General features: G+C 43.1%; 2 protein-coding genes across 2 annotated transcripts; both read left to right on the forward strand.

Moving 5' to 3' along the window:
• Nucleotides 1–771: 771 nt before the first annotated feature.
• LOC128093381 (uncharacterized) lies at nt 772–2,907 on the forward strand. Its single transcript, XM_052709940.1, has 3 exons — nt 772–1,063; nt 2,079–2,218; nt 2,271–2,907. The coding sequence occupies exons 1-3, from the start codon at nt 772–774 to the stop codon at nt 2,829–2,831; spliced, it is 993 nt and encodes a 330-aa protein (XP_052565900.1). The 3' UTR covers nt 2,832–2,907.
• A 1,821-nt stretch (nt 2,908–4,728) lies between these two features.
• Nucleotides 4,729–12,224, forward strand: LOC120421179 (ralA-binding protein 1). The gene is made up of 5 exons (XM_039584376.2): nt 4,729–4,904; nt 4,965–5,094; nt 5,159–5,995; nt 11,154–11,337; nt 11,394–12,224. The coding sequence occupies exons 1-5, from the start codon at nt 4,817–4,819 to the stop codon at nt 12,111–12,113; spliced, it is 1,959 nt and encodes a 652-aa protein (XP_039440310.1). The 5' UTR covers nt 4,729–4,816; the 3' UTR covers nt 12,114–12,224.
• Nucleotides 12,225–13,825: the final 1,601 nt, after the last annotated feature.

The raw sequence follows: 13,825 nt of genomic DNA on the forward strand, positions 1-13,825 counted from the left end.
TCCACCAAAAATGAGCAAAAGTTACTTCAGTAAAGTCTGTTTAATCATGATTTTAAATAAAGTAACATAAACAAAATCTCTGCCATCAGCAGTCCCTGTTTATATAGCCCTGTCAACCTGTCAAACAAAAGACTACATGAACCTCGTGACGAAAAAAAAGCAAAATGAAAAAAGCGCCATGTACATTCGGCGAAGAAAAACGAATCAAAACAAAGCGTCCCCCTCAATGACAGCAGGGTGATATCGACGTTAGTGATTTCAAAAGAAGTTATGTTTGTTTTTCTCAAATAAAATTACGGAAATAATGTTTTATTGAATTTGGATGATCAAGTATCAATAAAAGCAAGGTTTTTCGTCATTTGTTATGATTAGAACATCTTATTTTGCTTTTATATTAAAATGGGAATTGAAAAGGGATGCTCAACATTCAAATGCGTTTTTCTCAAAATGCATAGTTTGTACATGATGCTTTTTGAAATGTTATGAGATTTTCTACATGTATGTAACCCCTGATATATAACCATTACAACCAGCCCTCTGTCACGACGGCCATGTTTATGAAACCTAAATGTTCGACGCGAACATGAAGACGCAAAGAAGATGAAGAACGCATTTGCTGTCAAAATTTAAAAATAATCAAACCGCGTGGTAAAAAAAGGCATTATTTCATAATGTTGAAATGATTTCCATGAAAAAAAACGGCACGGGACACGGGAAGGATTTCCAAACGCAAGTTCCCGAAGGACCCTATCCGCCAGAGACTATGGATAAATGCCCCGCGAAGTGGCGATGAACTTCTTGAGAGTCCACGAAAGCTCGGATTCTACACATGCACGCGATTCCTTCGATTCCCTGTGCGAGTCAACAGCGGGAGTGGGCCAGTCCTCGGAGAAGGTTATCGAAGGATGCTCGGAAAGACCAGCTCCGCCACAATCACCAGAATCACGGATGTTTCTGCACTTGGTTGGTTACTCCCTGCCGGAGATTGCAGCGAGTTGTTCGGAAGGATCAACAGCGGGACTTGGCCAGTCCCCGGTCCAGTACTACCCGGCAAATCTTCCTGGTCAATCGGAAGCAACAGTTCTCATTTTTTTTTCGTAACAGATTTGCACACACAAAAAGAGATGTTTCTTGAAAATTTGGTGTAAACAAACAGACAACACCAATACTGCTACACTCACAGAGCCCACGCAGTAGTATTAGTGAAGAGCCCACGATAAACAACGTGGGCTCTTCACTAATACTGCTACGTGGGCTCTTCGAGGTTTTGGTGACTGTCAAACGTTCTAGCCATTTACAGTGGTGCCAGGGGGTTGATTACAACAACAAATATACACGCAGTAACTCATCATACGACATCCAGCGAAAAAAGTGCCCTAGTTGCGGTAGCATCTTGTTGGAACTCACTTCAGCTGGAAGTGAAATAAACTCAATCTTGCCAGCTTTCAAAAACTCTTTTAAACGTTTAGTTGTTAATCAGCTTTAGTAACCAATCCAGGTTTTTAAGCGAAGATGGCGTTCGAATGGTGAACGCCCGAAATGTCAAAATCGCGCAGTAGCACCAACATTAGAAAAAAAATGTGGCTGTCATGCCATGGCACACTTTTTCCGTAATGTTGGTACCACTGCGTGATTTTGACATTTCGGGCGTTCACCATTCGAACGCCATCTTCGATTAAAAACCTCGATAGAGCTTTATGACGTTTCACGTACGCACACTAGAGTTATCTACGTGCGCATTAGGGTGTAATATGGATGTATGGAAAAAAAATAAAGTTGTCCAAATTTACCGAGCACAGCAATTTTTCAGTCCCTTTTGGGGTCCTAAACAACTCCCCAAAGTTTGGGAACGATTGGTTTAGTCCCACGTTGGGGTTGGGCACAAGGTTGATCCGTAGCGCATTGGATTTACTTCCGTAAATATTTCGTAAATATCGTAAATATAGGTAAATATTATTCACCTGCACGATATTCGGCACAACATTTTGTTCAGTGTGGATAATGACAGTTAAGAACTGTCACTTGTTTGTTTCCTTCGTTTACAAACTGTCACCGCTCCAATATTTTTCGAGCATGAGGTATTTTTTTTCACTTGCGGAACCGATCCTCGCAACAACCTTCCCCGCAATCCACCAGCAATCTGTGCAAGAAGCCCAGTGCGGATCTGCGCTCCGACCCAGAAATTGCCGACAAGACCATCGACTGCCTCGGACTTGGGGTGAGTAATCCTCCGATCTTTTGCTTCATTTCTAATCGTTCCGCCTTTGCAGATTTCACCGGAAGTCGATCCGACGGTGCGGATTTGCGCCGGCTCTGCCGAACGCGTCGACGCGCAGCACGCTTTCCGGACGCGAGACCTGCACTGCAACAGTTACGTCGAGAACTCCGGAGGACAAGGAAGACGAGGACGTGTGCCGGTTCTGCTTGAAGGCGGATGGCGGGTGGCGTTGGTCGAGTTGTTTCCGGGCGGCGGCGGGAGCGTGGCGGATGAGGTGCAAACGGTGCGGGATTGTTTAGGGGTTGAGATCAACAGCTGGGACATGGTGACGAAGATTTACGGGGATTGTGTGGGCGGTATTGAAAAGTTGGCTAAATTTCGGGCGGAATTTTCGCCGACAGCCGTGCCGGTGAAGCTGGAGGACGTGACGGATTCGTCGGATTCGTACAGCATTGGCAGCGAGAATGGGGAAGGGGGTGAGGGTTTTGAGTCGGACAGTTCGACGGCGGATAACGGGGAGAAGCGTGGGGAAAAGCGGAAGGTCACGGCACGGTCGCTGCCGTGGATTGGAAGTGACCACGAGGTTACGAAGGTTACAAGTCTAAATGTTTGAACGGAGCGGAGGATGGAGTTTATGCGAAGGTGAAGGCCAATAATGCGGATATTTACAAAATCCTCCAGCAGAAGGATTCCGCGCGCACCTTTAGGTGCTTCTGCACATGGTCAGACAAATGACAACCACAAATAAAAAGAAAATCCAAGAAACTTCAATATTCGTCTCTCATTTAACTCCAGGTGACCAAATTAGGTAAAATAAAATTTAAAACATGCATATGAAACAGTTAGATGCGTCTGCAGCGTAATTGCGTGCAGGAAGTAATCGCCGGCGACATTTCCTTGGCTAGTGCAAACGCGTCCCGGACGAGCTTGAAACTGTCTCCGATAAACATCTGTACCAGCTGCGGGCCGGCCAGCCTCAGGAAGGTCGACTTTTTTTGCGCCACACAGGCACCAGCCGAAAGCGTGCAGCACTCCCTTCGGCGGATGAATTCCCAGGTTCTTGAACATGTCCTTGTGCGTCATCGGCAGCACGACGGCCTCAATTAGTTCCTGGATTTGCTTGTCCAACCCGCCAATGTCCGAGTAGTGCTCGGTGGGCCGTTCGTCCACCTCCATCACCTTGACGCGCGCGTCATACTCGGCCGGAAGTGTCCAGGATTAAATACGACGTACGAGTCCTTGTTCACTCTCATCGCCCGGCTTGAGCTTCTCCGGAACAACCAGGCCAATCACGAGCAAAAAGTACGTCTGTCGTGTCGTAGTCTTGATGACGGGGCGCTTGCCCTTCCGCTGGTAGTCCAACACCACCACCGCACGGTCGTCTTCCGTCTCCTGCGGGATCTTGGTATCCCGTCCCGATTACTCCTTGCAATTCAAAAAATGTGGCCGGAGCAAAATTGAAGTGATTTTTCTTTGTTTGTAAACAATCAGCAGAGCGCGCGTTTGCGATGACAGCTGTAAAAACACTGAAATAAAATTCATAGAGGAATCATGTATACACGTGAATATGGATGCACATACGGATCAACTTATGAAATGAATGCAATATATTTGGAGTGACCACCTCGTGTTTAGTCCTCACTTTGCGCAAATCGTTTCAATTTTCCATATAAATTTGTATGGGAAAAACTATTTTTTTAGATTTTTATATTTATAAAATCCACGTTTCACGCTATATCAAAACTGGATTCATATTCGGATGCTCTGGAAAGTGCTCTACAACTTTCCCGAAGAAAGTATGGTGCTAACTTGCTCCTAAAAAAAGATACAGCGTATTCAAAACTTGTCTAAAACGTGTTTTTTGCTCGAAAATCACGTTTTAGACGAGTTTTGAGGACGCTGTATCTTCTTTCAGGAGCAAGTTAGCACAATACTCTCTTCGAGAAAGTTGTAGAGCACCTTCCAGAGCATCCGAATATGAATCCGATTTTAGTACAGCGTGAAACGTGGATTTTATAAATATCAAAATCCCAAAAAATGGTTTTTCCCATACAAATTTATATGGAAAATTGAATCGCTTTGCGCAAAGTGAGGACTAAACCAATCGTTCCCAAACTTTGGGGAGTTGTTTAGGACACCAAAAGGAACTGAAAAATTGCTGTGCTGAAAAATCGATTTTGATATTACACCCTAGTTCGCATGTATTGCGTGTACGTACACTAAAAAGATTGAGGTTAAATTTTGTACCCACCAGCAAAACAAATGGAGTGCTAGTGTGCGTGAGTTCGGGCTTAGATAACTCTTTAGCGCACCATTTGATTTTGCTAACCTCAATCTTGTTCGTGTACGTACACGCAATACATGTGCACGTGGATACCTCTATAACAAATTACCCAAATTGCATTAAAAATTAGAAAATGTCCGAGGATGAACTCGGTAAAATGTAATTTTCATTTAAAGTGTATGCCATTTAAATTGGCAATCCTGCACAAACGTGCAACTCAAAAAACGTAAACAAATCGATTTGCGTTCCGTCACAACAAAAAGTCAACGAGAAAAAATCCTACAAAAAGGCGTTGGTTGCGTTCGTGAAAAACGATGGATTTCGACAGTCCGGACGTGGAGAAGGACTTCCCGGGACTGTACGCGTCCGAGGGTAGCAGCAAGAGCAAGGACGATAAGGATTGTAAGTATTTTGTCGCGCTTAAATCCGACTGAAATCACATCAACTTTTTCCCACTTGCAGTTTCCGAAGCCGAGGCGGAAAAGCCCAAGAAGGAACTCTTGATCGGCCGCAGAAAGGACAAAAAGGAGAAAAAGACGGCCTACGCTGCGCTAGAGGGTGAAAGCTCTCCGGAAGAGGAACCGGAAACGAAGTAAGTTGAAAAGAGAAGGGGTATTTTGGTTAGAAGTTTTTATGATTATGTTTTTGTTTTGCAGGAGCCCATCAAAGTCCAAAAAGTCCAAGGCGTTCAAGTTTCCCTCAAAGAGTAAGGAAAAGCGGGAAAAGTCTCGCGAGAAGGAGAAAAAGAAACCGGAAGCAAGCAAGGCGGAAGAGCCAAAACCCACGGAAAAGCCCGAAAAAGAGAAGGAGAAGAAAAAGGATAAGGACAAAAAGGACAAAGACAAGAAGGACACTTCCAAGGACAAAAAGGACAAAAAGCTCAAGCAGAGCAGCGTTAGTGAAGAGGTTCTCGATCTTGGTGACGCACAGCCCATTTTTGGCGTCTCGCTGGGACTGGCCGTTGAGCGTAGCAGGTGCCACGATGGTGTCTGCCTGCCCTTGGTCGTGCGTGACTGTATCGACTATCTGCAGGAGCATGGACTGCAGAGCGATCAAATCTACAAGGTCGAAGCGGTCAAGACGAAGCTGCAGCAGCTCAAAAAAACCTACAACAATCGCGACGGAAGCTTCGTAAATGATTTCGATGTCTCGACTGCGTGTGGCTTGTTGAAGTTGTTCTTGCGCGAGCTGCCGGAGCCAATCCTGACGACGGATTTGTCGACCCGATTCGAGGAGGCCGCCTCACACTCGCAGGTTTCCCAGCAGGAACAGGAACTGCTCGGTTTGGTGGAGCAGCTGCCCAACTGTAATCGGGTTTTGCTCGCGTGGGTAATTCTTCACCTGGATGCGGTCACGCAGAATGAAGCGTGCACCAAAATGAACGCACAAAATATTGCGATGCTGCTGAGTCCCACGCTGCAGATGTCCCATCGGCTGTTTGTGGCCCTGCTTTGTCACTGTAACAATTTGTTTGGCGATACGGAACTGCTCAAGTGAGTATGCACTAAACTTGTAACGAGGTACGGGTTATTCTCGTATGTTTGGCCGGTTAAGCACTCGGTCCTAATTCCATCCAATTTGCTGATTTTCACTGTTTGAACAAATTATTTTGTAAAACTATCGAAAAATTAAAAAAAGAGAGATGTGTCCTGTGGAAACGCCTCGTAAACCTTTGACCAGCGAGGGTCAGAGTCTAGATGGCTAAAAGAAAGGGGCGCGCCAATGTGGGACAGGGAAGTAATTTGTGATTGTAGACGGTATTGTTTTGATTCGCAGTATGTTGAGTCACCTGCTGTGGATGTACCTGAGCATCGGGTTTCTCTTCTTTCCATTTTTATCTACCATCTATATTCTGTTCATTTTGTTTCACTGATTCTCTAACACGCCTTCTGTTTATTATCGTCCATTTGTTTTCGATTTTACTTTTTTTGATTCTCTATAAATTGCCCTTAATACAATCTAAGCTTGATAGCTCTAATTGCTATCATTCTTCCACTATTGATTCTTTAAAAAGTATATTTCTTTCACTGTCCGTTGTTTTCAATCTTCACCCTTTTCTTCAAACAAGTGAGGTTTGAGTCCTAACTCAATTTATGAAATGGTTAAAGGATTAACTCAAATATTACTATTGCGTGTTCTAGCGTGTTGCTCGTACTAACTCAGAGCAAGGGTGAGATGTAGGTGTAAGGGCAGTGCGTGTTCGTCGGGAACCTGGTGCATAAGATCGGTCAAGCCCGTTCTTACACTGAAATTTAAAAGTCTTTTCTGATATTAAAAAGAGCAATAATACCAGTTTAGAGCTCGTAAACCAGGGCTGCCCTACGTCCGGCCTGCGGGCCGGATCCGGCCCGTGAAGCCATTTCATCCGGCCCGCGACGGCTTTTTTAAATATTTCTATTCCGATGCTTCGACAGAGCGAACTGGAGCACTTTTGCTCGCTCGATCGAGCGGGAGGTCGACCTTAACGCTAGCTGGATCAACACTCTAGATCGCTCGGAGAAAATCGACGACGCCATCGACAAGTTCACCGCCATCCTCAAAGCTGCTGAGGAAGCCGCTGTCCCTTCGCGTAGGATCCTACATCAGAAGAAGGACATTCCCGACGAGCTGAAGCTGCTAATCCGGCTGAGGAACGTGCGGCGTAGACAGTTCATCCGAAGACGGGACCCGCTCATCGGAGCGGTGGTGACCCACTTGAACAACGTCATCAGCACCAAAAGCGCCGAGCACCGCTACAAAAATTTCGGCTCCTTGCTAAGGACGCTGGACAACGGCAGCAACAAGTTCTGGAAGCTTACCCGCAACCTCCGGAACACGGTCAAGTACAGCCCCCCGCTGAACGTCAAGGGAGACCTCGTAGCGAGCCCTTCAGCGAAAGCCGAAGCGCTCGCAAGTGCGTTCGCCGCTGCCCACAACAATGAGCAACCAGGTGATCCCGAAACATCGGCCGCTGTGGAGAACGCGCTTGGCCACATCCGAGCGACAACTCCTCCCGTGCCTCCGGCCGCCCTTGTCAAGCCGAAAGAGGTCAAGGCGATCATCCGCACGCTCAAAAACCGGAAGTCTCCTGGGCAAGACGGAATCCGGAATACGTGCCTCAAGCAGCTGCCAAGAAAAGGGTTGGTCGTCCTAACCAAAATCTTCAACGCTTGCCTGGCCTTGGGCTACTTTCCGACCGGCTGGAAGCACGCGAACGTGATCGCCATCCCAAAGGCGAACAAGGACATAACCAACCCAGGTAATTACCGCCCGATCAGCCTTTTGAGCAGCCTGAGCAAACTCCTGGAACGGGTGATCCTCGCCCGGATAAACCGTCACCTGGAGACGGAGCAACTCATCCCACACGAGCAGTTCGGCTTCAAGCCGGGGCACTCAACAGTGCACCAACTCGCCCGTATCTCGGAGATGGTGAAGCGCGGTTTTCTGGCGGGGAAGTCGACCGGCATGATCCTTCTTGACGTCGAAAAGGCCTACGACTCCGTGTGGCAGGACGCCGTGGTCTACAAGCTCTTCCGCTCGAACCTCCAGCCGTTCCTGGTCAAGATCGTCGAGTCGTTCCTGACAAATCGGTCGTTTACGGTGACGGTGAATGGCGAGCGTTCCTCCGTCCACAACATCCCCTTCGGCGTGCCCCAAGGATCAGTCCTGAGCCCGACTCTTTACAACATCCTTACCTCCGACGTGCCGCTGATCGATGGAGTGTCGTACGCATTCTTTGCGGATGACACTGCATACTTGGCATCGGATAAGGACCCGAAGATCGTCGTCACCCACCTACAAGCGGCGCAGAACAACCTCGAGGAGTTTCAGCGGAAGTGGCGCATCAAGCTGAACGCTGGGAAAACCCAGTCCATCTTCTTCACCAGGAGGCGTGCTGCTCGGCACCTTCCCCGCAGATCGATCAGCGTCAACGGCCAGCCTGCGACTTGGAACGACGAGGTCAGGTACCTGGGTGTGGTGCATGACAAAAAGCTGAAGTACGACAAGCACGTGAACAACATCATCGAGAAGGTGGATCGTTCCACCAAGGCGCTCTACTCCCTGCTGAATCGGCGGTCGAAGCTGAGCATCAAGAACAAGTCGCTCGTTGTCAAGTGCATCATCCGTCCAATGTTGACCTACGCTGCTGCGGTCTGGGGCAACTGCGCCAAATCGCACCGTAAGCGACTCCAGGTGAAGCAGAACAAGCTGCTCAAGATGGTGCACAACCTGGACCCGTGGTACCCGACCGACGATCTACACGAGCTGGCCGGCGTCGACACCATCGACGCAAGCATCGAAAAGGCAACGAGAACCTTCAGGACTTCCTGTGGGATGTCAACGAATCCGCTCATCGAAGCACTCCTCCGTCAACAACTGTGATATTAGTCTTAAGCCAAACATAGATCTAGGGTTTTTTCTCAAAATTTATTTTCCCTAAAAGAGCACGCAGCTAGCAAAATCTAAATTTAGAAACATGTACCCTCCCTGTAAAGGCTTATGAATTGATCTCAGTTGAAAGGTTCTCCAAATCTCTGAATTGCAAATGTAACATCCTGGAGCAGAACTGTTAAATTCTAATAAACACCAATTGAATTGAAAATATTTCTATGATCGGCCCTTAAGGCTGTTCATGAAGTATTAAATAAATAAAATTATTGTCTGAATTAAAAAAATAAGCTTGAGATCAAATTTTAACATATTATAAGAACATTCTTCATGTTTGAATTTAATTCTTATAATTTTTATATTGATATTTTTTAACTGAAAAATTGTGCAGGAAAACAAAATTATCCATTTCGTAAAATTGGGATTTTTATGAAAAAAACTTAGATTGTTGGCTTAAAATTTACAATAAGAGACTAAATGCTTTTTTTCTAATTTCTTTTTTTCTTAATAAATTAGTAAGCAAAACTAAGGTTTTTTCCAGAACAACTTTTAAGTGATAAAGTTTTTTTAAATGCTTAAAAATCAAATTATTCATACTGAAAATAGATCGCTGGAAATATTTATAAAATATTGAAAAATGTATCAAAATGAATTCAAAAAATTGCAACGAATTTTTTTATAAAAAAAATATATATCAACGTATTTAATTGCGATCGTCAAAAACAATATCTATACAATTTTAATCAAGCAAAAATTAAAATAAATCAAATGAACACATTTTTGAATGTAATCTTTGTTTTTCATTTTTAAAATCAAGATGTTAAATTATATTCGCAACACTAGTTATTTTATGTATTTGCTTTAAAAGTTTACTTTTTCAACTTTTATCAAATATTAATTCCGGCCCGCCACTGCTTCAGAAAAATCAGACCTGGCCCGCGGGGCCAAAAGGTTGGGCATCCCTGTCGTAAACCAAAACAGTGCTAGGGGCAGGGGGGCAGAATGGACCATGGGGGCAGAATGGGCCACCCTTGGTTTTGGGCTTTAGAATGGATTTAGACCAATTGTAAGACTAGGGTCTTATAAAGGACGTGAAATAACTTCACCATACCGAAAACGACGTTCGAATTCATTGTATTTTTCGAATTATGAGCAAAAATGTAAATTTATTGACAAAACTACGCATATGTTGTTTATTTCGAGGTTTTTAAATAAGCTTTCTGAAAAGTTGGATTGTTTGAAAAAGTTTGCTCAATGCTTATAACGTTACTAGATGTTACTACCAAGGTATACAAACAACAACGCAACCTTCAAATCATTTAGAGGCTTGGTGATGGAAGTGTTAAATTAAAATCCACTTGGGGGCAGAATGGACCACCCTTATCCTGCCTTATAAAAACAATCAAAAGTTATGAAATTTGGATTAAATGGATTATTTCACTCCTGGTAGCTTCACAAATCACGTTTAATGCAACATTAGTTGATTTTTTAGTTGTTTTGATGATTATTCGTAAAAATAGTGTCCTTTTTCAACATATTTACACTATTTTCAAAAATCTTTTTTTTGGTAAGTGACTATTTTTATTAAAGTGGTCTAACTTCATGGAAACTATGTTAGAAAGGTACCTTAAGTCATTTCTTATCTCCCTTCAACGTTGTATTAGACAATATGGCTTGTTTTCTAAGGTGGCCCATTCTGCCCCGCACCCTGGAAAAAAAGTCGAAAAAACTTTTTTTTTAAAGTGGCCCAAAAACAGTTTTAAGCTAAAAAATTTCATCAACCAAGTATATAACATTGAAGGGAACATCCCAAAGCATAAGCCTACTACACTGAATTCATAAGTTTTCATGTTTTTCTATGGTTTTTGGCGCATTTTACTTAGGCGGGCCATTCTGCCCCCCCTGCCCCTATTACTTATCCTATGTATGAATGGTCTAGTTTGTCGCCTTGTTTCCTCACGAACGAACGAACGAAGAAGATGCTGTTTACTTAGCTGAAGGCAAGATAAAATTTTTCGACGATACAATCGTAGTTGAAACACATGTCGTTTGCGCAACCAGAGCAGAGATAAGGGGTTGTCTTCTAAAGCATGTTTCCTCTGTGATGGGCAGAGCAGCACCTTCTCGCCACTAGCCACCGACCAAAGTCGTTCCGATGAAGAGGTTAAAACGGCAAAAGTTGTCGATACTTTCTCGATTCTTTATGAAGTTATTATCAAAGTGCGCAATTGTTGGTTGGCAAAATCGATTTTGATGTGGCTTTTTTTCTTCTTTTTTTTTCAGGTATGTGCCCCCGATCACAGCTTCCAGTCCGAATCTGCCCGAAACGCCGGACGAGATATCGACCGAGCTGCGGAAGCAGGAAAGCTTGCTGGCGCAAATACACTCGGAGTGCAATGCCGGCTTCGTGACGAAGAAACGGGAGGAACAGCTGTGGGAAGTGCAGCGAATTATTACACAACTCAAGGTTGGTGAGATTTTCGTTTCGCTTTTTGCTACTTTTCATTGGATTTGCTCTTTCAGCGTAAACTGAGAACGTTTGAGAAGAAAACGGATTGTGCTCACAAAAGTTTGGACGACACCGTTGATGGTGATATTTCTGTAGATTTGAATAAAGCATGTTCGGATGATGAGTCTTCAATCAAGACGGTTACGGGAGTTTCAACCGAATCTGCTACAAATACCGAAACGAAGAATACTCCCCAAGAAACGCCCGAAGATTCGGCTTTGATTGAACAGAAAATAAATGAAATAAGTGAATCGCCCGAGCACGCTGCTGCTGCTTCTGTAGACAAATCTGTGGCACAAAAAGTTTCCCCCGCAGTTGAACCCACAGCTATCAGCGATCAGGTGACCGTCACGGATAACGGTTTCATGCTTCTTCCCGAGAACCATCCGGATTACCTGTTGCTGATTCGGCTTCAGCTGGAGAATCAAGAACTCATGAACTGGAAGGGCCAACTGCAGGCACGAATCAACGCCGAACGGGCCGAAATTGTACGCATGAAGCGGCTGCTGATCACAGATGACGATGACAACGGTGTCGGTCCGCATGGTCCGAGCAGTTTGGACTGCACCGTGATAAGTGATAACGATGACTACGAACGGTTGGTGGCACAATACGCCAAGGAAAACGCCCTGCTGGAGCAGAAACGGCAATTGTTGGCGAAGGAAATCTTTGACGAGAGCAAAGCTCTGATCCAGATGCAAGTAGAACTTGCGCTAAATCGGTATAAAATTTAAATTGTTGACGAGAAGACGCTACCGATTGTGGTAAAATCAATCTCTCTATTTTCTGGTCGTGCCAGAAAAGTTTAACTGTTCAGTAAATATATTTATCGTCTAAATAACAAACTGTAATGTTTTAGGTGAGAAAGAAAGCAATATGGGCGTAGAAATAATTGTCCTATGTCAGCATTCGGGGATTTTGATTTCAGTGTAAATTTTAAGAAATTTTTAAAATGTAAGATCTGATTGTATCATCGCAGAAGTTCATGGTAATGTCACGATTTCAACGGGATAAGGGGAAATCTCCACGGTATCCTCAAGTAAGACTTGGTAAGAGCATCTGCAGCGCTCATGAATACCGAGACAAATTTGCCACCTTGAAAAAACTCCGTCATTCCCACCGCTAGAGTAGCAAATTTGCTACCGAAATAAGCCGACCCAATTTGCTCTCGATTTTCCTCCGAGTCTCCCACCGTGCGTAGCAAAGCAGGTACCAAATTTGATCTCTAGTTTCCCGATACCCGACTTGTACCGGCAAGCCGGGAGCAAAGTTTAGAATGCGCGTTTCGGAGTTTTTTGGATGTCTGCTCTGGTTGGTGAGAGTAAACATGAACAAAATTCAATAATTCCATAATTCAAAAAATCAAAATTTTTGAAATTCAAATATTTAAAAAATCAAAAATTCTAAAATCTAGAAATTCAAAAATTCAGAAATTCTAAACTTTTGAAATTTAAAAATCTAAATTTGAAAATTAAAAATTCCAAAAAAAATTAAATTCAGAAATTCTTAGAATTCATAATTATGTTTTTCAAATTGATTTTTTTCTATCTGTTTTAATTTGTTGAAGATTTATTTTTAATTTTATCTTCTTTTGAATTTAGTGTTTTTTCTTTAAGGTTGGCACAAATTTTATTTAAAGTTTTGTCTCCCCCTTCAAAAATGGCCCGAAAATCAGAGGGCAGAAAAATATTTTTTCAAAAAACTTAAAAATTTAAATGGAAACTTAAGTGCAATCTGCTGAAATCAATTTAAAATACATTCCTCTGTGTTAAGAATCATTTTTAGCATGTTTGGGTTGATTTAAAAATCTCTTGAATTTTTCAAAATTTTCGATGTTTATTATCGCAAAAAGTTTTTTATCGCCATAATTTTTGTTTTCGTCAAATCTTACATTTTTTGAAACCTAATGATTGCTAAACAACTGAACTAGTGTAAAATGCATTTTGAAACACTGTTTGCATACAGTCCGCTGTGAAAAGCTTCAACTAACCAAAAGGGCATATTACTAAGTAAAACACATAAATTAACCCTCTATTGCCCAAATTTTTTCGATTTTTTTTATTTTTCCGTGTTCAGGAGGTCATTTTGAGCAACTTTTGTTCTACGAAAAACTTTACTTCTCTTGTTGTATGTTTTTGTTGTTTCATTTTTAGTATTTTAATCTGCATTTATCTTGCTTAGTTAAGGTTTGTTTTTAATAGTGTTTGGCCTACTCTACCACCTCCTATCATTACATTTTGCCTATCTAGTTTTTTACAGTATGTTTTTATAGTAACTTTTTCAATTTTTTGCATGTTTTTCACATTTTCTGCTATAAAATGGCACCATTATCATTTAAATTGTAAATAAATGCGTAGAGGCATAGTCTGGGGCACTAGAAAAATTACTGCATTCTTCTTTTTACTTAAAATATAAGAAATGTTAGTAAAAAACACTGCTAAAGTTG

This window comes from Culex pipiens, chromosome 3 (assembly GCF_016801865.2).
Source record: "Culex pipiens pallens isolate TS chromosome 3, TS_CPP_V2, whole genome shotgun sequence".
NCBI classification, from domain to species: Eukaryota; Metazoa; Arthropoda; class Insecta; order Diptera; family Culicidae; genus Culex; species Culex pipiens.

What these genes read in the sequence shown, in the direction of transcription:
- LOC128093381 (XM_052709940.1), top strand. Translation starts at nt 772, where the DNA reads ATGCCCCGCGAAGTGGCGATGAACTTCTTGAGAGTCCACGAAAGCTCG. An exon ending in CTACCCGGCAAATCTTCCTG is followed by an intron (nt 1,064 to 2,078) that starts GTCAATCGGAAG and finishes TTCGAGCATGAG; the next exon opens with GTATTTTTTTTCACTTGCGG. An exon ending in TCGACTGCCTCGGACTTGGG is followed by an intron (nt 2,219 to 2,270) that starts GTGAGTAATCCT and finishes CCGCCTTTGCAG; the next exon opens with ATTTCACCGGAAGTCGATCC.
- LOC120421179 (XM_039584376.2), top strand. Translation starts at nt 4,817, where the DNA reads ATGGATTTCGACAGTCCGGACGTGGAGAAGGACTTCCCGGGACTGTAC. An exon ending in GAGCAAGGACGATAAGGATT is followed by an intron (nt 4,905 to 4,964) that starts GTAAGTATTTTG and finishes TCCCACTTGCAG; the next exon opens with TTTCCGAAGCCGAGGCGGAA. An exon ending in GGCGATACGGAACTGCTCAA is followed by an intron (nt 5,996 to 11,153) that starts GTGAGTATGCAC and finishes TTTTTTTTTCAG; the next exon opens with GTATGTGCCCCCGATCACAG.